The 26711-nt window shown below is 50.9% G+C and overlaps 3 protein-coding genes across 4 annotated transcripts; all 3 read left to right on the plus strand.

The window, feature by feature from the left end:
* The first annotated feature begins 2456 nt into the window (after positions 1–2456).
* Positions 2457–4407, plus strand: NR0B2 (nuclear receptor subfamily 0 group B member 2). The gene is made up of 2 exons (XM_025855753.2): positions 2457–3021; positions 3802–4407. The coding sequence occupies exons 1-2, from the start codon at positions 2481–2483 to the stop codon at positions 4098–4100; spliced, it is 840 nt and encodes a 279-aa protein (XP_025711538.1). The 5' UTR covers positions 2457–2480; the 3' UTR covers positions 4101–4407.
* Positions 4408–9795: 5388 nt separating this feature from the next.
* On the plus strand, positions 9796–17275 carry GPATCH3 (G-patch domain containing 3). The gene is made up of 7 exons (XM_025857034.2): positions 9796–10264; positions 12214–12635; positions 14145–14319; positions 14630–14689; positions 15433–15554; positions 15670–15797; positions 16529–17275. The coding sequence occupies exons 1-7, from the start codon at positions 9829–9831 to the stop codon at positions 16743–16745; spliced, it is 1560 nt and encodes a 519-aa protein (XP_025712819.1). The 5' UTR covers positions 9796–9828; the 3' UTR covers positions 16746–17275.
* Positions 17276–17459: 184 nt separating this feature from the next.
* Positions 17460–25633, plus strand: GPN2 (GPN-loop GTPase 2). Of its 2 annotated transcripts, none has more exons than XM_073903121.1 (5): positions 17460–18068; positions 18855–19110; positions 21184–21344; positions 22373–22503; positions 25331–25633. In XM_073903121.1, the coding sequence occupies exons 1-5, from the start codon at positions 17658–17660 to the stop codon at positions 25401–25403; spliced, it is 1032 nt and encodes a 343-aa protein (XP_073759222.1). In that variant the 5' UTR covers positions 17460–17657; the 3' UTR covers positions 25404–25633. The 2 variants fall into 2 exon arrangements, with proteins under 2 accessions (XP_073759222.1, XP_025712471.1); XM_025856686.2 differs by having other exon boundaries at positions 17464–18068; positions 18855–19011.
* Positions 25634–26711: the final 1078 nt, after the last annotated feature.

The following is a 26711-nucleotide window of genomic DNA, read 5'->3' on the forward strand; positions in this document are numbered from 1 at the left end:
CTTTCTGTGTTTGTGATGGTTTCAAAATAAATCTCATGTGAAGAGGCAAGCAAAGAATGTGCAGCTAAAACACATGGGCAAATATCGTCAGTAATTAATCAAAATATTTTGGTTTTCAGTCAGCTTATTTTAGTTTGTGATTGGTCGTGATTTCTCATTTTATTTATTTTAAAGTTTTTTTTTTATTTTTAAGTAATCTCTACACCCAACGTGGGGCTTGAACTCACAACCCCAAGATCAAGAGTCAGCATGCTCTACCAACTGAGCCAGCCAGGTGCCCCTCTGTTTTCTCATTTTAAATATTCACTTTCATACCTGATTTTCTTTTTTTTTTTTTTAAAGATTTTTATTTATTTGAGAGAGAGAGAATGAGAGACAGAGAGCACGAGAGGGAAGAGGGTCAGAGGGAGAAGCAGACTCCCCGCTGAGCAGGGAGCCTGATGCGGGACTCGATCCCGGGACTCCAGGATCATGACCTGAGCCGAAGGCAGTCGCTTAATCGACTGAGCCACCCAGGCGCCCTCATACCTGATTTTCTATTCCTAAAAAGGGAACCTCCAAATTGTATAAGTGTCAGGCCCCATAAAACCACTATCCACTATTGGCCTTTCTTGTACCTTTTAAAGATGAGGAAACTGAGGCACAGAAATAGAAAGTGACTTGCCCAATGTCACTAAGTGATGAAGCAGGATTTGAACCCAGGCAGTCCGACTCCAGAGTCTCCTTCGGGGAGATGCTGAGGACTCAGTGAGATAAAAGGATGTGAGAGGAACTTTATGAATGGAAGGATTAAGATTATTCACAATCAAGGGGCTCCTGGGTGGCTCAGTTGGTTGGGCAACTGCCTTCGGCTCAGGTCATGATCCTGGAGTCCCGGGATCGAGTCCCACATCGGGCTCCCTGCTGGGCAGGGAGTCTGCTTCTCCCTCTGACCCTCCCCCCTCTCATGTGCTCTCTCTCATTCTCTCTGTTTCAAATAAATAAATAAAAATCTTTAAAAAAAAAAGATTATTCACAATCAAAAGAAAGAGGCACTCTGTCAGCTAGGGCTTAGTTCCTTCCACAGAGGAAAGGGAGGGGCAAAGTCCTCCTACTGTATGCCAGAGACTGCTTGGAATTTCACATCCAGGACCTCACTTTGTTATTGTCCCGGATGAAGCACCTGAGGCCCACAGGGATCAGCCCAAGGTCACACACCTGGAAAATGATAGAGCCCGGAGCCAGTGCCAGGGATGGTGATGGCTGCCCAACAGTGTGCTAGCAGAAGACTTGCCAAGCTGGGCTTGCCAAGGTCCATAGACCTGACACAGCCGAGGACCTTCCCACCCTCTCTCACACCCTGTGCCCCACCATCCTGAGACAGATGCCCAGGACAGAGTTGCCATGTGGCTGGCGGCAGTGCGAAGTGTCTGCCCAGATCATAAGTAGGCAACGTCTGTAGACCAGGTTGCTACAAGGGGAGGGGGGCGACCCAGGTGGCCACCAGCTCTGGGAAACAGGTCACAGAGCTTGGGCCGCACAATTGGGCCAGAGGGCCCAGGGGAACAAGCAAGGACTTTAGAGTCAGACAGATCTGAGCTCTTGTCTCTTCTTAGTGGTCTGACCTTGCGCAAGTCACTTCACCTCTTTGAGTTTCAAAAAGTAAGAATCTTGCCTCATGGGGAAGCTCTGAATATCAGAATGGAAAGTGCCTGGCATACAGTCAGTGCTCACTAAATAGTAGCCGTACTTCATTATCATTCTGCGAGGGCTTCTCAGCAGATACAGTCTTTCCAGAACTTTAGGAATCCAAGCTGAGGAGAGAGAGTTCTTAAGAACCTTATTTCTGCAGGGCCCCCAGAACTGGAGTCAGGGGAGGGAGGCCTCCTAGCCTGCACAGTGGGCAAAGTCCTCCCAGCCCCCCAGGGTCCTGGCTCCCTTCCCTGCAGCCGGTTCCTTACCAACAACAGGAGCAAAGCCCCAAGGTTAGGCAAACAAGTCAGTGATAAGGCACTTCCAGGTTGGGCCTTGCATTCAAGGCTTGTCCAGCTCCAGGTCTGGCTTCCCAGCTTAGTGAGAGTCCTGCAGGCTCCAACAGGGACACCTGCAATGGCCACCTGCTGATTGTGCACCTGAGGCCTTGGTGCCCTGGTACAGCCTAGGTTAATGACCCTGTTTATCCACTTGAGTCACCCGATAAGGGGTAGCCAAGCTGGCTGTGCCCTGCACGGGCTGCTTCATTGACTGAAGCGATTATCAGGGCCACGTGGAACTCCCAAAGCCCCCTCCCCCACCACTGCCCCACCAATCCTGCAGGCAGTGCATGTTTCTTTTTTTCAATGAACACGACTTCTAGAGTCAAGGTTGTCAGGCCACTCCCACCCCGCCGCCCCCTCCCCGCCCCGCGCCGCACCGTCCCTCCCACTGGGGCTATAAATAGCACCCAGGGGGCAGAGCAGAGAGCAGGAGGACCAGGCGGAAGGACGAGCAGATCCCCAACCATGAGCTCCAGCCAGCCAGGGACCTGCCCGTGTCAGGGTGCTGCAGGCCGCCCAGCCATCCTGTATGCACTTCTGAGCCCCAGCCTCAGGGCTAGGCCCGCTGTGCCCCCAGCTCCGAGTCGCTGCCTATGCAGACAGCACCGGCCTGTCCGGCTGTGTGCCCCGCATCGCACCTGCCGGGAGGCCTTGGATGTTCTGGCCAGGACAGTAGGCTTCCTCAGGAACCTGCCGTCCTTCTGTCAGCTGCCCCCTCAGGACCAGCAGAGGCTGCTGCGGGGCTGCTGGGGCCCCCTCTTCCTGCTGGGGTTGGCCCAAGACACTGTGACTTTCGAGGTGGCTGAGGCACCGGCCCCCAGCATACTCAAGAAGATCTTGCTGGAGGAGCCCAGTAGCAATGCAGGCGGCGGCCAGCTGCCCGATCGGCCCCAGCCCTCACTAGCTGCCGTACAGCGGCTTCAATGCTGCCTGGAGTCCTTCTGGAGCCTGGAGCTGGGCCCCAAGGAATATGCCTACCTGAAAGAGACCATCCTCTTCAATCCTGGTGAGCTTCCAGACATTCCTGGATGGGGGCCCAGCCAGGGAAGGCACTTTCTCAGGGCTTGACCCCCGTTATCTCTTTGGGTCCTCATTATCACCAAAAGTCACCTCACAAAAGAGGCTCCGAGAGGTTAAGTGATTGGCTGGAGGTCACACAGCCTGGTACAGGCAAAGCAGGGACGGGAATTCAGGTTTATTCACTCCAGAGACTGGTCCTTGCCACTCTGCCTGAGAAACTTGCCGTTGACCCTCAGGGAAGGTAGGCAGACACAGCTGTGCCTCAGTCACAGGTAAAACTGTGGGTTCAGAAAGACCCCATAGAGAAGAATGAAAATGTGAGAGGAGAATTCCTCACCAGAAAGCCCTCATGGAATGTATAAATTAATTAATTATAGTGATAGTAATGAATATTCGTATTACATTTACCATATGTTAGGCCCAATTATAAGGGTTTGCATATACTAGCTGTTTTAAACTTCATAACATGCCTAGGAGATAGGTATTATTATTGCCTTTTTACAGAGGAGGAAACTGAGGAACGGATATTAACTTATCTGAGGTCATGCTGCTAATAAGTGACAGCGTGGGATTCAAACCCAGGCAGTCTGGCTCTTAACCATTACTCTGGGCTGCCCCATAAATGGATGAATAAATAAAATGATAAATACATTGAGGAGGTAGTAATGGCGCCTCAAAGACCAACCCAGTGACCTCAGGTCTTGGGCTAGTATTGCTGCCTGGGAGTGGGGTACTCACCCGCCCTCTTCACCCTCTCTGCCCACAGACATGCCAGGCCTCCACACCTCCTCCCACATCGGACACCTGCAGCAAGAGGCTCACCACGCGCTGTGTGAGGTCCTGGAGCCCTGGTGCCCCGCAGGCCAAGGCCGCTTGGCCCGTGTCCTTCTCACAGCCTCCACCCTCAAGTCCATCCCGCCCAGCCTGCTTGGGGACCTCTTCTTCCGCCCTATTATTGGAGACATTGACATCGCTGGTCTCCTTGAGGACATGCTTTTGCTGAGCCAGCCTGTTCCAGCCCAGGCAGAGAGCAAGTGTAGGCTGGGCAGAAGCTGGCAGCACTGACTTGGTCCAGCTGTCCCCAGGGGTGACACCGGCTCCCAGAGGAGGCAGGCCTCAGCTTCCCTGGAACCAACAAGACGAGCTATGGGGCCCCTCACTCACCGCACACCTCCGCCCCTTGGCCTTTCTTGGTTTGACACGGTGCTCCAGCTGTCTGGTCATCCCTTAGTGGTCCTCAGAGCCTCTGGGCCAAAACTCCCGACCCCTCCTGAGATGGGGATGGAAGCTTAGATTGCTCATTGGGACAAGAGTCCTACTGACTTTGCACAGAACTGATTTAAGTTATTGGTTTTTGTAATAAAAGGCATGACACCTTTGGAGCCTGACCCTGTAATTTGTACACGTGGAAGGGAATGTCTCACTTCCAGGGCCCAGCCTGCTCCTATCAGAAAGAGTTCCAGAGGAAGGAACCATAAGGAGTGCTGGAGCCAGGCCTCAGGGAACTGGGATATTAGTTTTTCAGGGTGGGATGATTATTTCATTTTGGGGGACGAGATTTATTTTGCACAGGACTGAATCCAGGGGTTAGGATCAGTTCAGGCCTCCTTACTTCCTTGCTTTTACCTTTGGGGCTGGGGGTGTCTCTTCCTTATCCCTAAGTCCCTCACTGACCCCTCCCTTGGCTTCTGACCCCTACAAGCTCCCTCTCACCTCAATGAGAGTCAGATCACAGCCAGTAAGGAATATGAAGCAGCCCATTCCCAAATTGAAACAGGCAAGGTCACTGGAATTTCTACAGTTTGGGATCATTCACTTCCCCATTCCTGCAGGTGACAGAAGAGGATAGTCCACTGCTGTCCCAATGGGAGGAGTGAGGGCACCCAGGGCTGGCCTGGCGCAGCTGTGTGGAGGCCAAGGCCGGCTGAGGTTTAGCTGCCACCCCAGCTTTGAAGTCTGAGACTCTTCCATAGCAGTTGATGCACAGCTACAGCCCTGAGCCCCTCTGAGTTCCCTTCCATGGCGCCTCTGTCCCAGCTCTTCTCCTGGAATCCATTCTCAATCGCTTCTCAGCCTTTTGGCTAAGCTCAAGTGTGGAATCCATTCTCATTGGCCAGCAACCAGAGAGGCGGTGCCTGGCATAACCAAGGCCTCCAGGACTACTCCATTCAGTGCGGGATCGGGTCTGTTCTGATTGGTCAATCTCTGTGGCTCACAGCTGGGTAAAGATTTTGAATACCACCCAGGTTAGGGTGACTGACCTGCACACGGGAGGGAATGATAACAACACACATGCCTATAGGACCCCCTTGCAGGCCTCCCCCTTTCTTTAGCAATAAGGCCCTGCCCATACCAGTCCCACCCTCTTCACCACCAGTTCGGATTCTCTTCATGGGGCCAAGTTAATTATTGCTCAACGAGAGGTCATTCACTCAGGGACAACAGTCAAGAGTTGTCATTCAGGCCTCTCCTGAAGGCCCCCAGGATAGGACCACAATTGAACTAGCCATATACCCATTATGGGCACCCAGTGCCAGCAGCAAGGGCACCCCTGTCCCTCACCCAATCACCCACTCACCACTCAGACACCCAGAGTGGCAGAAACACACACCCCACACCCCACAAGGACACACACAACTCAGACCTATAACTCTCACACACGCACACGCACGCGCTAAGACACACACCTACGCAGACCCATAAAACAGACCCACCATCCACCCACACACAGCACGGAAATGGACAGCCAAGATACACTCACTCGGTGACATTCAGCAGACCCAAACACATGACAATAGGCACATGCACTGGAGACAGATGTTCACACATCCATCCCTATGCTCAAGGGCGGGCACACGATACGGAGACACCCTCACACTGGGGCATGTTCTCCATTTTCTGTATGTCACAGGAGAAAGACAAGTGGCCCCCAATGTAAGCAGACTGATGTCTGCACATCTTCAGGGTCTACCCAGAGCCTGCTAATCCCGGCCAAACTGCTCTGCTTGGCATTTGGGGCCTCAACTAACCAATCATCCCCTTTCCCCATGGTGATCCCAACACCTACCCTCCTCTCACACAGGCCATGCCCTGCTCCACAGCTCCCCCAAGCCAGGACCTAATCAAAGTCCCAAATACAAGCATCCTTCACGGCCTAGAGCAGGCCTTGCATTCCTCCTCCCCTGCCTTTCCACCAGAACTCCCAGACTCAGAGCTCAGGCCCCCAGGGCCCCTCTCTCTGCCTGCCCCTCCGGGCACTTGGACATACACTGTCCATCTCACCACACAGATGCGGGAGGGAACTCTTCCAAGAGCAGATGCCTTGTCTCTCCAGAGGAGCCAAATCCAGAGGAGTCAGGGATTTCAGGTCCTTCTATCTTTTATGTTCCTTCACTAACTGCCCCCATTAGTTTATTGTTGCACCTCTCTGAACCTGCAGGCTGAATCTTCCTGCCCCTCACCCCTTCCCTCCTCCAACTTTGAACAGCCACTAGAAAGTGCTCCTCTCCACCACCCACCCCAGCCTTTCCCCTCAACTTATCTAATGTTTCCATCACCCAAATAGCTTCCCTGATCAGCATTACCTTGCTCCTTTGCAAACTTCTTCCCTGTCCCCTCCACATGGTTGGGGAGCTACACTCTGTTTCTCATCTGTATTTCTTGTCGCTCCCTGTGCCCTATCCAAACCTTCTGCAAGGAAGATCAAGAAAAATCTAGCAAAACTAAAGAGAGAATTATAATACAATAAGAGCACTAATGCTTTCTCTGTGAGACAAATGTGGGGGACTGTGTCTCCATTATCAGCAGCTTAGAAGTGGGAACTGCCTCATCAACCAGAGAGGGCAGAGGAGGAAACAGGCTCAGACAGGGTATGCAACTTATACTCAGTGTCTCGACTGATCACTATCTGTGCTGAGATTTGAACTCAGGCCTGTATGACTGTGGGGGCCAGGCTCGCCAGCACAGGTTGGCACGAGTCATGGCCAGGATCAGGCTGTCTGGAGCCAGCTCAGCTCCTGTTTACTGACCATCTACCCTCGCAGCCGTGATCCTTATCCTCAGGCCCAGCCAGGGATAACTCACTAGGAGTCAGGAGAGGGCTCAGCCTTGGGTATCATTTTATTATCACCATTATCTCTACCTTTGTTAGCCTAATCGTTGACTGCTTAATAAGCAGTCAGGTGCTGTGCCTTGGCCGACACACCCTGCCTGTGGGTATCCTAGAACCTATGATGCCAACAAAAAGCCAACATCCACCATCGATCCCTCCATTCATGCCATCATTGAACATCTCTCTTGATGACCACTTGTACCAGACCCTGTGCTAGGTGCTTAGGGGGGCAAAATACATAAGATATAGCTCCTGCCTTCACTGAACATCCCGTCTATGGCAGAGAGAGACACAGAAGTAATTGCAACCCAGAGAGATCTGAACTGTGATAGGGGGATGTTCAGAGAGCAGCAGGAGCTCTGAAGAGGGAGTGATTAAATCTGTCTGGAGGTGGGAAGAATGTTTCAGCCCCATGGTGACTGCTCTGAGCTAAAGAGAATGAACAGGGGTTTCCCAAGGGATGGGCATTCTAGATAGAGGGAATGAGAGGTGCAAAAAACACCAGGGTGACAGAGTGTTCAGCTAACTGCAAACCGTCTGGGGCAACTTGGGCCCAGGGCAGCAAGAGATGGGTCTGGAAAGGTGGACAAGAGCCCAGAACAAGGAAGCAGAGAAAGGCAATCCCAGTGAAACTGCTAGAGGCAACAAGGCTAAGGTCTCAGGGGAACCAGGGTTAAAAGGGGAATCACTCATTCCAGGTGGGTCGTCCTGGGTGGCTACTAAACAATAACCAGCTAACGTTTATCAAGAGCTGTGCTCTAAGCATTTATAAAATATATTAAGTGTAAAGAATAGGAGTACAATGAACCCTCATCATGTCCCATCAACTTTGAAGTCCCTTTCTAAATCTATCACCTCCCCCTAAAGGTAATGATTACCCTGAATTTGGGGTTAATCATTTCCTTTTCTTTATTATTTTAATGCATACTTACTTATGTATCCCTAAGAAATATTTTTGTATTTTTGAACTTTTCATATAGATAATTCTGTTTTCTGACTTGTTTATATCCCCTCAACATCATATACCTGCTTAATAGTATTAAATGCCAATTTTTTGCTCTTACAAACACTGCAGCTATGAATATTCATATATATTGTCAAATAAAAAACAAATCTGGACTCAGTAAAGAGGGACTTCATTTTATTTTATTTTTTATATATATTTTTTAAGATTTTATTTTACTTTATTTCAGAGAGAGAGAGTGAGAAAGAGAGAGCACGAGAGGGGGGAAGTGGGAGAGGGAGAAGCAGACTCCCCGCTGAGCGGGGAGCCCGATGCGGGGCTCAATCCCAGGACCCTGGAATTATGACCTGAGCCGAAGGCAGACGCTTAACGACTGAGCCACCCAGGCATCCCAAAGAGGGACTTCATTTTAAATGATTATTGCAAGAGAGGAAAGGAACTATTGCAAGGGAGAAAGAAGCTATTGCAATGGGACCATGAGATCTACCTTCAAGGGTTAGGCAAAAGGAGTTCATCATTCAGAGGGAAAAGTAAACAAGGCTAGAAAGAACTGGGTGTGAGGAAGTGCCAGGAGTGGCATGATGGGACAGTAGATCAGAAAATGTTTTACCCTGAAGCCAGCCTATTCTCAGGAGGGGTTGTGCGCTGGCGCAAACTTGGGGGGTGGGAGAGGGAGGCAAAGTTCAGGGACCCGGGGAAAGGAGAGAAGCTTAACCAAAGTTTGGTTAACAAGCATTTTGTTCTGATTGATCAGTGGGGACAAGCAGTTCATCTAAGCGTTTACAAGGCAAAGAATTGGAATTTGGAGCCTGTTGCTAGCCTTGACATAGGTAAACAAGGGGGGCACCCATGGGTTTTATCTAAGTCATAAAAGGAAGCGTGTTTCTTTGCAGTAAGCTGTGTTCCAGAACACAAAAGGGTGGGAATGGGGTTTCTTAAACTTCACTCTTTTCCAGGATCACAGGGCTGGGTGAAGTTTAACATTGTCAATAGAGACATATGCAAGAATTTCTTTTAAGTATATATACATAGTAGTGGAATTGCTGGGTCAAAGGATATGAGTAGCTTCACTTCTACTGGGTAATGTCAAATTGTTTTCCAGAGTGGTTGTACTAGTTTACACTCCTCAGCGGTGTATGGGAGATCCAGTTGTTTACACTGTCACCGACACTTGAGGATTTAAAATTTTTGCCAGTCTGATGGATGTTAAGTGGGTCTCACTGCATTTCCTTGATTATCAATGAAATTGAGGCTCTTTCATTGTTAATTCGATGTTTCTTTTCAGTGAAGTGTCTTCAGTCCACTTTTCAATTGGCTTATCTTTTCCTTAGAGATTTGTGGAAGGGCATGAATATGCTTTGGAAGAATAAGTGAATGAACTGAAAAGGCTGTGAAGGAGAAAGCTGTGATTAGGTGTGGTAAATTCCCAAAAACCAAAAATCTTAAAAACTGCACCTCCCGCAGGCTTCTAATTTTATCATCACTAAAGCCTTATGAAAGAGATCTGTAAAACCCATTTCTCAGGTGAGTGTTCTCATCATCGTCGGCTTCTCTCTGCCGGGGAGCGATCCGAACGACTTACCCCGTACCTTCTCAGCGCCTCCACCACAACCCGGCGCGCTAATCGCGGATTACTCTACATTGCGTAGCAGAGGCCTCCGCACGGCTTGCGCTATTCTCGCGAGAGTTGGTCCCAGCGGATCACGTGACAAGCCAAGATGGCGGTGCCCAGCGAGGCGGAGGAGGAGGCGACAGTCTATTTAATAGTGAGCGGTATCCCGGCGGGTTTGCGGTCGGCCCAGCTCCGGAGCTACTTTAGCCAGTTCCGAGAACAGCCCGGCTGTGGCTTCCTGTGTTTCCACTACCGGCATCGGCCTGAGCGGGCTCCCTCCAAGGCTGCTCCCGACTCTGCCCTAATTCCTGTGGGCCAGGACCTCGCCCAGACTTCGGCCACCGATGCCCACGCTCTCTCCACTCCGGACTCTGCTCCCGTCCAGACCCGCACCTGCTGCTGCGTCATTTCGGTACGGGGGGCAGCTCAAGCTCAACAGCTTCTTCGCATGTACTCGGGCCGCAGATGGCTGGATTCTCAGGGGACTTGGTTGCCCGGTCGTTGTTTCATCCGCAGACTGCGGCTACCTACTGAGGCGTCAGGTACGGGTGGGAAAGATAATAGACTGAGCCTACCGGCCCTGGAACGGAGACCCCTTTCCTGAGGGATGACGGGGATAAGTCAGGTCTCTGATTATCAGACTCTTAATTGAGAGTTTTAGGTCAGTTCTGATCAGTTTCAGGCTCAACTGCATGTTAGTCTAACTTAGAGTGGAAATAACGGGAAGAGGCCTGATGGGATGAAACTTCATTTTCCAATTTATTAGATTCCTTCTGAGACCCTTTTCTCAATCTGAGGGGTTGATATTCCACTGACACGGAAGGAAGAAAAGGAAATGAGATTTCTAATCCTCTTATTGTCTGTTTTTTTTTTAAAGATTTTATTTATTTATTTATTTATTTGTGAGAGAGAGCGCGCGCGCACATAAGCAAGGGGAGTGGCAAGCAGAGGGAGAAGCAGGCTCCCTGCCGATCAAGGAGCCTGATACGGGACTCCATCCCAGGACCCCGAGATCACAACCCTAGCGGAAGGCAGACGCTTAACTGACTTAGACACCCAGGCGTCACTTAGTGTCTTTTTTTTTTTTAAGATTTTATTTATTTATTTGACAGACAGAGACATAGCAAGAGAGGGAACACAAGCAGGGGAACTGGGAAAGGGAGAAGGAGGCTTCCCGCGGAGCAGGGAGCCCGATGCGGGGCTCGATCCCAGGATCCTGGGATCATGACCTGAGCCGAAGGCAGACACTTAGTGACTGAGCCACCCAGGTGCCCCTTATTGTCTGTCTTTATTGCATTCTTCGTTGCTTCCTATCCAGCCCTGTCTTGGCAAGACGCAAATGAAAAGACAATCTCTTTTCTCTGGACAGCTCCCATTTTCATGGGAAATCACTTTGATGGGGGAACAGGAAACACTGCAGAGTCCTCTCATTCATTCATTCAACAAATCAAGCTTATATGCTGCACTTAGTGTGACTCTAGCAGCTGTGCAGAGAACAGTTAGACACAGCCTGTGCTCAGGATTCAGAGAGGAAGACAGATTTGTAAAAAGGTAATTGTCACAGAGATGCCATTATAATTTTTTTTTAAGATTTTATTGATTTATTTGAGAGAGAGAGAGAAACAGCATGAGAGGGGAGAGGGTCAGAGGGAGAAGCAGGCTCCCCGCTGAGCCAGGAGCCTGATGTGGGACTCGATCCCAGGACTCCGGGATCATGACCTGAGCCGAAGGCAGTCGCTTAACCAACTGAGCCACCCAGGCGCCCGAGATGCCATTATAGTTGTTTACTGAGCACTTCCTGTGTACTTACTAGGCACTGTTCTAAGCCTTTCATTTTCCTATTGACTCCTTGCAACAATCCTATAAGGTAGGAGCTATTGTTACCCATTTTATAAGTGAGGATACTGAGGGATACAGAAGTTATGTTACCTGCTCAAGGTTACAGAGCTAAGAAGTGGCAGAGGCACAGTACAGACCAGGCACATTGCCCCAGAGCCCATGCTCTTTATTACTAAGTGCTGCGAGATGACAGGAGGGAGAAACTGATCCCCTAGAGGGATCAGGAAATGTGGCTTTTCATCTGGATCTGAAAGAGAAACAGGAGTTTGTAGGAAGGAACGGTGTTCAAAGTAAATGGCATTTGCAGACACAGACAGATGGTGAAAGCCCATGGAACTTTCAGGGCATGTTAAATTGTTTGGTGTGGATGAAGCACATGGTATGAGGATGTGCAGGGAGTGGGGGTCGGTGGCATTTGAGAATCAAAAAGTCAACGGGAACCAGATCTGAAAGAAACTCGTGTGCTCAGCTGAGGTGATGAGAAATGGCATGAAATTATTAGGTGGTTCTGGTCAGGAAATGGAGAAAGTTACTCTGGAGAAGTGTGAAAGGGAGGAACAGCATTAGGCCAAAAGAGTTGAACCAATTTCTGGCTCAAGTGTTGCTGGAGGCTTCTAGATTTTAAGAGCCATTTTTTCCTTTCCTTTCCAAGGTTTGGGCTCCTTTCCTTTCAAAACCCGGAAGGAGCTGCATAGTCGGAAAGCTAAGAGTGAAGCCTTCACTCTGGCCGATCTGAGGCAACTGCCAGAGCTGAACCCACCAGTGCTGATGCCCAATGGGAATGTGGGGACTCCTCTGCGGGTCTTTTTGGAGTTGATCCGGGCCTGCCGCCTACCCCCTCGTATCATCACCCAGCTGCAACTCCAGTTCCCCAAGACAGGTTCTTCCCGGCGCTACGGCAATGTACCGTTCAAGTATGAGGACTCGGAGACTGTGGAGCAGGAAGAGCTTGTGTACACGGCTGAAGGTGAAGAAATACCCCAAGGCACCTGCCTCGCAGACATACCAGCCAGCTCCCATGGAGAGCCAGAGGAGGAAGGGGAAAAGGAGGAGGAAGAGTCACACTCAGATGATGTGAGTACAGTGAGCTACCCTGTCTTTGCTGGCAGCTTAAGAGAGGCTAAAGCATTAATACTATCACTCTTCGGTTGTGTATTACAATAGTTCTAAACGTGCAGGCTTCTCAGGAGGGTTCCAGAGAGTTAGAACTCCCTGTCGTTGAATATAAAACTGCATTTGCATTTGCATGTGCAAATACGCACTTCTTTGAGGAGAGGGGCCAGAGTTTTTATCAGAAGATTCTCGAAGGGGTTGTCTTTGCATTCTCTTAGAAGGAATGTGAGGAGCGTCCTTTTCATAGGTGGGATGTGAACTTGGCCCCTTTTGCTGCTTGTCTAACCTCTGTGTGCTTTCATTACGTGACTGAGAAGTTATCTCTATTTTCTGACCTTGAGTCTGTGGCTTGGACACTAGCTCCCACTCTAATTTTATCAATGAAATAGACATTTCTTTTTCCTCTTTCTCCGAATTTGGTTGTTCATCCATAAAATCAGGAGAGGTGTGATTTTGGAGAAACTTTTCTGTGTGTGCACACTCTGGGTAAAAAAATAATTCATCTGTGTCTTCAAAGCTGCCAGCCCAGAGTTGCTGACATTTGTACCACATCCTTAGTATAGTACCGTCTGGACTGTTCCCCAGCACCTGTTCTGCAGCAGTGGCTCCTGAGGCCTCTTGGGAGTTTAACTAAGACAGGGACCCCCAAGATTTCAAGCCAGGAGTCATCCTATCATTCTGCAAGTCTAGACAGGTAGTTGTACACACAGGCTAGTGCAGGATTCCAGAGACATTCCAAGATCCATTTCCTGCCTTGAAAGAGCCTTAAATCTCCCTGAAGAGAGAGAATCAGCATGTGGAAAGGCTGTATGGTATGGCAACCTGGGTTTGAATGCTGGCTCTGCCACTCTCTTGGTGTATTATTTTGGGCAAATCACTTTACTCTGAACCCAGGTCTCCTCATTTGTAGAACGGGAATGTTGGTACTCACCTCAGTGTTGTTGGGGTGATCAAAGGAGCTAAGTTATGAGAAAGGCCTGACACAGTAGACAACAGGTTGTCTTAATTGTTATCCCCTCTTTCTTTATGACATAATGTGTGGAGGCCTAAACAGTGTGTACCGATTACCTCCAAAGTGAGGAGTTTGGAGACCAGCAAGAGTGCTGTGGGCCTCTGTGTGGGGGCTTCGTGTAGGACTGTAGAACTTGAGGGATGAGGATTTACCAGTTGAAGAAGAGAAGGTGGTAGGAGAGGAGGGCAGATATTTCCAGCAGGGGAAACAACATGGCCAGAAGCGCAGAGGTTAAGAGGGAGTCAGGCTTTGGGGAAGGCGCCAGGTATGTTGAGACACGAGGGATGGAGAGATGTGTTGGGCAAGCCCTCTAGGGCCAAATATGTGCTGCTTCTAAGAGAAATTTGGAAGAAGCTGAGGGCCTGGCTCACGGGCTTCCTGGGCCCTGAGCTGCCCTCCTTGCGGGCATGAGGTCAGGAGGCTGGACAGACAGGTCACCTCTCCTCACCTTCTCCAAGGATGACGACCGGGGTGAAGAGTGGGAGCGTCATGAAGCACTGCATGAGGATGTGACCGGGCAGGAGCGCATCACCGAGCGGCTCTTTGAGGAGGAGATTGAGCTCAAGTGGGAGAAAGGCGGCTCCGGCCTGGTGTTCTACACAGACGCCCAGTTCTGGCAGGAGGAAGAAGGAGGTAATGCTGGCACCCAGACCAGGGCAGGAGTGATCCCTGGTGCATTGGGTCAGGGTTCTCCATTCCACATGGTGGGTTCTTTGGCAGTGAGGCCAAGTAAAGGGCTAGCAAAGAGGCTTACCTTGCTTGTGTGAGAGACCAGTCATCCTTTTTAGGGGTGGGGGATCAGTGGAGTGGAGAAAAAATGACCCCCCCAGGAAAGATTTAAAAATACAATGAAAAGCCCCAAGTTCTAGAACATAGGTCTTAGTTCAGATTTAACTCTCAACAGAACTGTGAGTCCTTTGCTGACTGTTTGACTTCTCTGCAGACTTTGATGAACAGACAGCCGATGACTGGGACGTGGACATGAGTGTGTACTACGACACAGGTACTGGGCCAGGGCTTGCAGTATGGGGAGGGGGAGCTGGTCCTCTGGCCTTGCAGTGACACTTTACCAGGCCTGCTTAGCAGAGATGGGGCCAGTTCCCTTGGGGTCGGCCACTGAGAGGGTTCCTCTCTTCAAACATCTCCACTTGTGTGCATCAACTGCTGGTTGTGGGCAGAGCCTTTTTCCTTTTTTTCGTGGAGTCAGCCTTCGGGGGGCTCTGGTTCTGGTGGGCAGGCCCTGGTAGAATGGGAGGGCCAGGAGCTCAGGCTCTGGTTAGGAGTTTAGATTCTGGAGTCAAAAATGACCTGGGTGAGGGGAGGGTGGGAGGGAAACACCTGGGTTCTAATTCCACTTCTCATCTTTTGGCTCTATGACTTTTCTGTACCAGTTTCCTCATCTGGGAAAGCCAGGGTCCCTACTCCAATAATAATAAAATACTAAAACACCAGGGGCGCCTGGGTGGCTCAGTCATTTGAGTGTCTGCCTTCAGCTCAGGTCATGATCCCGGGGTCCTGGGATCGAGTCCGGAGTCGGGCTCCCTGTTCAGCGGGGAGTCTACTTGTCCCTTTCCCTCTACCTCTCCCCCCTGCTCATGCTCTCTTAAATAAATAAAAATTTTTTTAAAATTAATAAAACACCCTAAAGATGAATATGTAAATATTGTGAGGAGGGCCTAGAAATCTGATTTTTCCCCCCTTTCTGCTGAGAGAGACCCTTCTGCAAACTGAGCTCTGCTTCCTCAGATGGTGGAGACAAGGATGCCCGAGACTCTATCCAAATGCGTCTGGAACGGAGACTCCGTGATGGCCAGGAGGACAGCTCTGTGATCAAATGCCAAGTGGGCACCTTTGAGCGCTACACCAAGGTAAGCACTGTGCCTAGCCCATTGACCCCTCTTTTCCTTCTCTATCCCCATTCCAACCCCCCCCCACACACACAAGGAACCCCATACTCTTGAGTCTTCTCTCTTCCCTGCACAGGGCATTGGACGGAGGGTGATGGAGCGGCAGGGCTGGGCTGAGGGCCAGGGTCTGGGCAGTCAGTGTTCAGGGGTGCCTGAGGCCCTGGATAGTGATGGCCAGCACCCTAGATGCAAGCGTGGATTGGGGTGAGTATGACCAAGGGACTTCCCTGGGGGACCCAGCTAGCCTTTCATCTGTACCCTGGTTCCCCCTTCCCTCTGATTTTGGGATGGGTGCTAGAGACTCCTAGAGGATGAACTTCAAAGCAGAATTAGAAGGAAAAGGTAGGTCTGGCACTATTTTTTTGGACCAAGCCCTAAGGCTTAAAAGGATCACTAATCTTTGGGGGAGTCATACCCCCTGGTCTGAGGAGTTTGGACTTGATGATTGCCGTTAGGGAGTGCTTGTAAGTCACAGTTTGCTGACAGTTGTTCTAAACTCTGTGTACTATTTAAAATGAAAGCAATGAGGGGCGCCTGGGTGGCTCAGTCGTTAAATGTCTGCCTTCGGCTCAGGTCATGGTCGCAGGGTCCTGGGACTGAGCCCCACATCGGGCTCCCTGCTCCGCGGGAAGCCTGCATCTCCCTCCCCACTCCCCCTGCTTGTGTCCCTCTCTCACTGTGTCTCTCTCTGTCAAATAAATAAATAAAATCTTAAATAAATAAATAAATAAATAAATAAAATGAAAGTGTGTGAGGCCCCAGGTTGCTGGCACTGTCAGTGAATAGATAAGGAGGCTGAAAAGCAAAGATCCAGATTTAAAGGCTCTGTCTTTGGGACAAACCAGATATGTGAGAGCTGCTTCTCTGTCCTTTCCCAACCTATTAAAGAGTTTGATTGAGAGCAGTCCTCTCACTGTGAGCTCTTTTTAATGCAGGTACCACGGAGAGAAGCTACAGCCATTTGGGCAACTGAAGAGGCTCCGTGGAACTGGCTTGGGGCTCATCTCCACCATCTATGATGAGCCCCTACCTCAAGATCAAGGGGAGTCGCTGCTCCGACGCCAGCCACCCACCAGCATGAAGTTTCGGCCAGACGTGGCCTTTGTGAGGAGTTCCAGCTGTGCCTTGGACACCCCCTCAGAGCCTGAGTGACAGTTTTGAGGCCTTCCTCAGTATCACTCCTAACGGCACAGTGGCAGCCCACTGCCTTGGCCTTATCTCCCACCACAGCCTAAAGAACTTTGGGAACAGCAATCTGTGCAGCTTGTTCAGGGTGCTTTATTCTGAACTTGCCTTCTGGCTCTCTACCTCAAGGGCATTTTCCCCAAAGCCCCCTAGCCTCCTCTTTTAATATTAGGGCTTAATGACCTCTCATTGGTTTCCCATCCCCAGCCCCTGTTTGGGCTTGCCCATGTTGCCTCGCCCAGTACCTTGAACAGCGGTATTGACTGGAGTTCTCAGCACAAACTTCCTTGGGGGCGGGGGGGTGGGGGTGTCGCTATAAAGGTCAAAAAGAAGGGGTAATGGACCTGGAAGAGGGGAGGACTCGTGGTGCTAGTAAGAGACGATCTTGGGGCGGGCGCTCCATCGCCTCCTCCCCTGACTGGGACCGGGAGCGGCAAGGCCGGCGGGAGGTGGCCCGGGTCTGCGACCTACCGGGAGAATAAAGTTTACTACCGGAGTTCCCTTTTTATCTTCTAATTTGGGCCGGGGGACGGTCGGGAAAATCTGGGTTAGAGTTGCCCACCCCACCGCAGGGCCGCACGCAGACTGCAGTCCCCCGCTCGGGTAGAAACGCTCCGCACGCCAAGTCCCCAGACGCCAAGCTGCGCCTCCATCGGGGGGGCGGGACTTCCGCTCAGGGCCCCCGCCATTTCCGACGTCGTCCGGAAGTCGGGTGCTGGTCCGGTTAGTAACGGGCCATTTGGTCCCCTTGCACCGCCCAGGTACCTGCACTTCCTCCGGGGACGCCCGGGCGTCGCCGCCAGCCCCCGAGATCCACCGCCGCCCTCGGCTTGTGTGTCTGCCGAGCTTATCTGCCCTGCACGGGCCCGCGTGCCGCCCATGGCGGGGGCCGCCACGACCACGGCCTTTGGGCAGGCGGTGATCGGCCCGCCCGGCTCGGGGAAGACCACGTACTGCCTGGGCATGAGTGAGTTCCTGCGCGCGCTGGGCCGGCGCGTGGCGGTGGTGAACCTGGACCCGGCCAACGAGGGGCTGCCGTACGAGTGCGCCGTGGACGTGGGAGAGCTGGTGGGCCTGGGCGACGTGATGGACGCGCTGCGGCTGGGGCCCAACGGCGGCCTGCTCTACTGCATGGAGTACCTGGAGGCCAACCTGGACTGGCTGCGGGCCAAGCTAGAGCCCCTCCGCGGCCACTACTTCCTCTTCGACTGCCCGGGCCAGGTGGAGCTCTGCACGCACCACGGCGCCCTGCGCAGCATCTTCTCCCAGATGGCGCAGTGGGACCTCAGGGTGCGTCTTGGTTCGAGAAGGCTCCTTTTGCAGATGGAGGAACTGGGACAGGGAGGACAGATGCCACGCCCCCATGTCACACAGCGAGGTAGGGGCCGAGTTGCTTTGGAGTAAAACTGGTGTGAGTTCGAATTCATGCTCTGCCCCTGACTCGCTGTGTGGGCCTGGGTAAGTTAGTTTCTCTCTCTGAGTCTCAGTTCTCTCATCTGCAGAATGGATGTGCTAGTACCCAATTTGGGATTATTGGAAGTATGGAACGGGTTATGTAGGAAGTGGTATGGTGATTTTTTTTTTTAAGATTTTATTTATTTATTTGACAGAGAGAGACACAGCCAGAGAGGGAACACAAGCAGGGGGAGTGGGAGAGGGAGAAGCAGGCTTCCCGCCGAGCAGGGAGCCCGATGCGGGGCTCGATCCCAGGATCCCGGGATCATGACCTGAGCCGTAGGCAGACGCTTAACGACTGAGCCACCCAGGCGCCCCGGTATGGTGATTATTGTTGTGACTTGCTGGGCAAAAGTAAATGAAATAGAGTCAGATGCAGTCAGAATTGAGCTAGTTGCCCACTGGGAGGCACGGTGCAAGGCATCTTGTAAGGAAAAATGCTCCATATCTCCTGGCAGAAGGAAATGAGTGTCGCTATTAGAATGAAGCAGAAGCAGGAGGACACTAATGGGGAAGGCTTGCAGTCTGTCCTCAGGAGTCCCCAGCCTTTGGGGAAAGACATAGGCCGTGATGTTTCCTGCCTCCCCAGGCCACTCACCCTGTCTCTTCCTCCCTTTCCAGCTGACTGCTGTCCACCTGGTGGATTCTCATTACTGCACAGACCCGGCCAAGTTCATTTCCGTACTGTGTACTTCTCTGGCCACCATGCTGCATGTGGAGCTGCCCCATGTCAACCTCCTCTCCAAGATGGACCTCATTGAGCACTATGGGAAGCTGGGTGAGAGCTCCTGTTCTGGACAGGCAAGGAGAAGGGTGCAGATCTCAGCTGAAGGGAGCTGCTTCCAGGGACCATGCATGTTGGTGATCATAGCCACAGGCAGGTCCTGATTCCTGCCTGTTTATTTTGTGCCACTCTGGGCCAGATACCGTTCTGGGTTTGGGGGACAAGAGAGCTATATAGTTGGTGATATGTACTGCAAAGGAATTAAAACAAAATGAGTGGTTGGGAGTGAGTAGCACTGCTACTCAGTGAGCAGCGCTATCTGAGCTGAGACCCGAATGGTGAGAAGGAGTCAGCCAAGGCAGGACTGTTCTAGGCAGAGGGACCAGTAGGAGGAAAGGCCCTTAGGGAAAGAGTTTTTTGTGTTAAAGGAAAAAGTGGGGGTGGGGAAGCCTAGGGTAGCTGAGGTAGTAGTCAGAGGAAGGGTGGTAGGAAATGAAGTCAAAGAGGTGGGCAGGGGCCGGAACCTATAATGTTGAAGCACCAGAGAAAGCCATTGATGAATATTAAGCAAGGAAATAGCATGAATTAAGAACGTCATTGTGGCTGTTTCATGGAGGATGAATTGAAACAGGTAAGAATGCAGACAGAGATCCCTGAGGAGGTTTTTGCAGCAGTCCAAACAGTGGTAGTGAGAATGGAGAGAAGGAGATCGATCCAAAACTCACTCAGGAAATAGGGTTTGCTAGTGGATTGGGCACGGAGACCAAGGAATTAAGGATGACTCTCAGGTTTCTGTCTGAGCTAATGGACAGATGGAGGTGCCTTTGTCAGGGTGCGAAAGACTGAGGCAGAAGCAGGAGGCAGGGGAGTTGCCTAGGGCCCTCATAGCCCACACTCCTGCAAAATTAGTGCGCTGAGCTGGGGGCATCAGTTCCCTAAATAGCATCTCCAGCCACAAAGGAACCTGGAGAAGAAAAGCTGAAATGACCAGCAGTGAACAGGAAGAAATGTTGTTAGGATCACGATGTGTCAGGTCGTTGTCCAGGGAGGCCTGCTGGCTGTCAGTCAGGACATGGGAAGGATGTCAACATCTTGGAGGGGCTGCCTCAGCCCAGAGTCTTGGTCCATCTCTTGGTAGGCCCAGAAGCCCCATTTTATCTATGCCCACAGTCTTCCCAAGCCCCTTTCCCCGCCCACCTTCATGGCCTCCAGCCCAGATGGCTACGTGGTGATCCTTGACCTTTCTGCCTCTGACTCTTGCCAGTCATCCTTATAAGAGACTGATGTGCAAACCAGATGAGGCCATTGAGGCCCAGAGACATTATATGAATAGCCCAAGGTCAAGTCACACAGCTAGTATATTAGCTGAGATGCAGTCCAAACCCAGGTGCACCTGGCTCCAATTGCTTAATTCCTGGGGAAGAACGTACCTGTCAGGCAATCCAAGAAGTCTGTAGGAATGCCCGGGACATAATTCCTTGCAGGCAGAGGGGTGACAGTTTCTGATTAGAAGACAGGAGACAGAGGGGCGCCTGGCTGGCTCAGTTGGAGGAGCATGTGACTCTTGATTTTGGGATTGTGAGTTTGAGCCCCACGTTGGGTGTAGGGAGTGAGTCAGTCAATCCAACAGCCTAATGATTGCCTTGGCTTGCTCTGGGACGGACCAGTTGAGTAACCCGAGTGCTCGAGTTTTCCAGCAGAAATGGACAGTGCCGGGAGGCCCACTTTCCTTCTCTTAGAGGAAGTTTGCATTCCTAGAACTTGGAGTCATCTAGTCTGGTGTCCTCATTTTACATTCAGAAGGAGCTGGCGCAGAAAGGGAAAGTGATTTACACCAGAAGTGCCCTCCTTGAGTCCTTACAGTGCATGTGCCGGGTCCTGGGGGTCCGACTACCTGACCCTGAACTCCATGTGGCAGGGACCCAGCACTGTTCTCGGGACACATTCGATCTTATTATTTCCTACCATGGAGCAAGTGCTTGTGTGTACCAGACCCTGGGACTTAGAGCATTTAATCCTCACAGCAGTCCCGTCTAGCTAGTAAATGACAGAGCCAATGGGTAAAACCAAGTATTTTCTTCTGAGTAAGTTCATTTCACTGCCCCAACAAATATTTGTTGAATGAATGAATGAAAATAAAAGGAAGAAAGAAAGGAAATACGGTCCCTGTCCTTGGATCTTTTAGCCTCATATCAGCTGCTCCTAAACACCAATTTCTCTCCTTAGCTTTCAACCTGGACTACTACACAGAGGTCCTGGACCTCTCCTACCTGCTCGACCACCTGGCTTCTGACCCTTTCTTCCGCCACTACCGTCAGCTCAATGAGAAACTGGTGCAGCTCATTGAAGACTACAGTCTGGTCTCCTTCATCCCTCTCAACATTCAGGTACCGGGAACTAAGAGGCCTAGCCCTCGCCTAGGCTCTGACAGTGCCTGGGATCTCACTAAGCCAAGGGTACAAAGAGGCTTTGAGGGGTCAAACAGGGGTCTTTGTCCTGGGTCTAACTATCATTCAGTCCCCTTGGTTTTAGGACCAGTGGCTCTCATGGGCAGGATTCCAGTAAAGACGGTGGGCCAAACTTTGGCCCTGTTTATTCTGTATCACTAGGTTGTCTCAACACATGGTCCCTCATCAGTGTGAAAATGGGTGATTTCAGAAAGTCGTCAGCAAGGGACGTGACCAAGGCCAAAGACAGGTCTCTCAGCCTCCTTCAGGATGGGCAGTTGCCTGTTGACTTGACAAAGTAGTACCCAGCCGCTGTGTGGACATGAGCAAACTTGTCTGTTCCCTATTTAATGCCACAATTTTCTCCTCTAAAATGAGAAAATCGAACCCTACAATATTAATCATAACAACTACCACTTACTGAGCACTTTCTGTGCTAGGCATTGTGCTGAGGACTTTTACATGCATTATTCTGATCTCTCCTTGCCATCACGGGACGTAGAGACTATTCTTATCACTATTCTGAGAATGAGCAAATAGATTATATACATATTTATTGGGTGTGCCTACTCTCAACTAAAGACTGTGCCAGGCCCTGAGGATTACCTCGACAAATAAGTCCCTGACCTCATGGGGTATAAAGTCAAATAGGGGAGGCAGATGAGTTCATGACTTGTCAATAGTAAGCTGGTAGGATCAGAGCTGTAATAGGATTGCCCCAGGGGACCATGGGTGTGCACAGAGGAGCTTATCTGTTCCGATTTGGGTGGGTTGGTGGACAGGAAAGCTAGGATGTAGCCATGCCTCTGGGGACATGTAGAGCTACTCCAGGCGCAGAAGCTGCACGTCCAGAGGCTTCGTGAGGCAAGGTCGAGGGGAATGTTTGGAGACTGCTTGCGGTTTGGTACAGCCTCAGTTCCACACGCCTCTGTTTCACTCACAAAGCTGTCTCTCTCCTCCCTGGCCAGGACAAGGAGAGTATCCGGCGGGTCCTGCAGGCTGTGGATAAAGCCAATGGCTACTGCTTTGGGGTCCAAGAACAGCGAAGCCTGGAGGCCATGATGTCTGCCGCCGTGGGAGCCGACTTCCATTTCTCCTCGTATCCTTGCTCTCTAGTCTCTGGGCCACAGCCAAGGGGGAGACGTGGGGCTCAGGAATGGCCACATCTACCCTTGTGGCTGACTACTTCCATGATGGCCGGTTGGGCTCCCTGGTGACTGTCTCTCAGGCGCAGAGGCTGGTCCCCTAGAAGCCTTCAGCTTTGCTTGTATCTGAGGACAAGGGAGGGTATACTGATTAGAAGGAGCAGCAAATACAGATGCTGAGTATTGAAAGGGCAGTGGTCATTTGGGAGAGATGTAAGGGCCTCAATGTGCTTGGCGTCCTGACTGGGAAAGGGAAAGGGGAGGTAGGGGGGCAGGGGCAGTAGAAGGCAGGCAGCAGGGGGCCTGGGTGCCCTGCTAAGGAGTGGGTGGCCCTCAGCTTGTGGGTGGGCAGTGGGAACCAGCATCGTATGGTTGTGCAGGGTGTGACGTGATCAGGCATACATTTTTTAAAAGCCCCTCTGAGTGAAGAAATTGCATTTAAGGGATGCGAGTGGGGGCAGGAGAGTGCTTCCAGTCTGTAGATGAGAAGAGGTGAAACATGAGTAGTGAGAATGGAAAGAAGGGTGTGACTTGGACACGAGACGGCCCACCGACCGGATGGTTATGGGATAACTGGAGGTCGAGCAGCAGTTCAACTCCCAGCTCTGGCCAGTACAGTGGTGTGGCTGGTTGTGTTGGTCGCTGAGGCAAGACAAGAAGAGGAGGGGGCAGGTTTGTCACATGGGTGGAAGGGATGGGCCCTGGCAGATGCGCTGTGTTGGAGGGGACCGTGGGGACAGCCAGAGCTGTCTGGGAGGCAGCTGGACCTTCAGAACTGGAGCCGGATTAGTGACCGTTGGGGTGGACCTAAGGTCATGTGTAGGTGCCTGTCAGGTCACGGCGGCCCCTGTGAGGCAGGACAGGGAAATGCGGGCCCACTAGGATAGTTCCAGATACTTGACACCTACGCAGTATGCTGGAGACCAGGGGCGCTCCAGAGTCCTTGGCATGGAGGAAGAGAATTCCAGCCCGTACTTAGGGGTCTGTGTCAGGCCCTTTCACCGGGGGGGAAACCAAGCTCCCAAGCTCCCAGGGAAACAGACACGTTATAAATGGTGGCAGTAGAGTGCTCAGTGCTTGATGAAGGGGTTGAGTTGCTACCTCACACTTGCAGTTATGGTTGGCAAGTTCAGCTGCGTGCGCTCAGCAAGAAAGAGAAGGGGCAGTTCCAACAGTGCTGTGAGTTTTTGCACGCGGTGCATTACGTTATGCATTCGTACGCGTTGCCGTGCAGGATTCTATTTATCCGACTGTGCATACTCTTTAATAGATGATTTGAGGAATTTTCACGGATATTTTTTAATCTACACATTTGTGCTGATTTTAGATTCTACCACCTCTCCTAATCCTCTTAAGGTTCAGCTTCACTCTAGGTAGAAGATGATTAAGGATTGGTACAGAGAAGCGGGAAGTTAGCTCTGCCAATGAGTGGGTAGATAAAGAAAGCTTCATGGAGGTGGCGGCACTTGAGTTGCATTATCTTAAAGTGAGGGGCAGCCAGGCTGATGGAAAGGGAAAGGGAATTCAAGGCAGAGAGAACATTTTATACAGAGGCATGGCAGTTCAAGGCTGAGGTACGTCTGGGGGGTTGCAAGTAGAATAGCATGACTTGTGGGCAGGACAGGGCTTTGCCTGGGAGCAGGGATAGGGCCAGACGGATGGGCAGATAGATGCAGGGTTTCTTGTGCCCTGCTCAGGAATGTGGACGTCAGGTTGGAGACAAGGCAAGTTTGAGATTATTGCATATCAAGCAGGATGGATTCCACTCATCCTGAGTGACCCTCAGGGCCGACTTCCACAGGAACAAGGCATTACCTCCTGAGGAAGAGTGAAGTGGAAGGGGCGCAGGTTCCAAGTCAGTTTGAGTAGAGGTGAGATGGATTTTGGTGGCTGGATCCATAAGAGATGGGAAGGAAAGTCTGTAACCTGAACATCATTTGGTGGACTACGTACCCTGCTTGCAGGATCTCGTTTAAACCTCATTCAGTCCCTTCTTGCAGACGAGGCAGTTGGGGCTCTGAGAGTGACAGGTGCAAGGCCTTCTCCCTGGATGTGTTAGAAGCACAGTTCAAACCTCGGTCTCCCTGGTTGTAGAATCTCAGTTTCTGATACTGGAGTCATCTAGTAGAAGAGCCATGGTGGCCATCTTCCCACGGTCAACGGCCATCTCCTCCTCAGGCCAGCCAGACTCCCAGGGCGTCCTCAGCAGTATCACAGTGTTTGCTTTTGTGAATCTGATTTGTATCCTTCCCGTTCCACTTCCCTCCTGTTCCAGAGAAGGTACCCAATAGCCCAAGTGGAAATTTGTTATCTTTGTGCTTCCCTGAGTTCCCTCCCACGGCAGAAGAGAAGTCAGAAACCCTTACTACGCATGTGCTGTGTGCCAGGCGCCATACTAGGTATTTTGTATTCATTGTCTCAATTTGATCCTCACAACAACTCCATTTTACAGACGAAAGGAAGTGGCAAAATCAGGATTTAAACCCCCAGTGGTCTGGCTGGAGAGCATGTGCCCAAGCACAGCCGGGAGGGTTCGTGCTTCTCTGGTCCTTTGAGCCTCAGCAGTGTGGGAAGAGGCAAATACGGGAGCATTTGGGTTTGGATGTTTGAAGGGGCTTCTCAGACCCGATTGGTTCCTGTTGCCTGGAGCTATAATGGTGAGAAAGGGAGAGGGATGGGAGCCAGACGTGGTTGTAGAGCCAGCATCCGTCGAGGTCAGATCCTGCCCTGATCAGTGCCCATCCTTGCCTATGCTCCCAACCTTGACACGGCCTCCCTCAGTACCCTGGGCATCCAGGAGAAGTACCTGGAACCCTCAGACCAGTCGGTGGAACAAGAAGCCATGCAGCTGTAGCAGCAGGCTGGAGAACAAGAGGCATAACCCAGCACTGGAGAACGTGGCAGCTCCCAGTGACAGTGGACAGCTCAGTGGACTGCAGATCCAAGAGCAGTCTTTCCAACCAGAGCAGAGCACCCACCACCCCCTCCGTGGTCATGAGCTCTTGGTGCTGTTGCGGGGGATTCGGGCCTGGCCCCACTTGGGCTATGATGGAATATGCTACAAATACAAGAGTTTATTTTCTACTTTTCGTGACTTCTAAACTTTCTCCAACCATCCAGGCCCAGAGAGTTGAGGCAGAACAAGGGAATGTTGCCTTCCCTCAGAAGAGTCCCATTTCTTTATCGGGGGCAGTGTTTCCCCCAAAGCACGGGATTGTGCTAGAGGACTGACACTCAGTCTCTGGTTGTGCAGTTTGGTTAATTGTCAGTTTTAGGAGTGAGACTCAAGCTTGAGCTTTCACAGGCAACGCTTCCTAGCAGATCTGAACGTTTTATTTTCATGGTATTTATTTTACAGTTGTATTCCTTTTTGGCAAGTGTTAACTAGTTTTCCATTTATACGAGTGGTTAAAAGTTTACTTTGAAATTGTTTATAAAAAGTGAGTTATTTAAAGAAAAATATTAAGTATATAACATGACATCATGAGGAGTGTGGCAAAAAGGAAGATGGCTTGAAGTTGGAATAGCGTTTGCTTCTTGCTCTTCTTGCAACTGGTTGAATGCAATTCACATTTTCGACCAATAGGTGGCATCCCAGGCTTTTTTTTTTCTTTTCTTTTCTTTTTCTTTTTCTTTTTCTTTTTTTTTTTTTTGCTGCCACAGCCTGGGGACAGATGGCAGTTGTGCCAGAAGTCTTATTTGCAGACAGTTGGTCCTGTTAACACATGAGAAGGGCTTGGCATTTTACAGAGTACTTCCACACAACATGCTTCTCATGTGGCTCTCACAGCAACTCCTGGAGATTGAGACAAGATAGAATATTATGAAGGCTCATTTTACAGTGAGGCAACAGATGAGGAGTTTGAACTTTGGTCAGCCTGGCTGTCTCATTGTTCACTCTGCTGACTTCTTAATTGTGAATTCTTGATGGTGAAAAGTCACAGCCCTTCTCCCACAGGATCTGTAGCCCATCAGGAAGAAGAATTTAAACACCTGTAGAATATTACTGAATCATAAATCAGGGGGACGCTAGGTCACTGGTGGTTTGGGCAGTTGGAGAATTCAACTTAGGAAAATCTGTTCTGAAGTGGCATTGAGATGGGGGCGACTGGGCTTTGCTTCCCAATTTGGGGAGTCAGGGCAGAAGGAAGAAGAGTGAGGG

The sequence above is a fragment of the Callorhinus ursinus genome, unplaced genomic scaffold (assembly GCF_003265705.2).
Source record: "Callorhinus ursinus isolate GAN/ISIS: 27379988/994484 unplaced genomic scaffold, GSC_fseal_2.0 scaffold18, whole genome shotgun sequence".
Taxonomy (NCBI): Eukaryota; Metazoa; Chordata; class Mammalia; order Carnivora; family Otariidae; genus Callorhinus; species Callorhinus ursinus.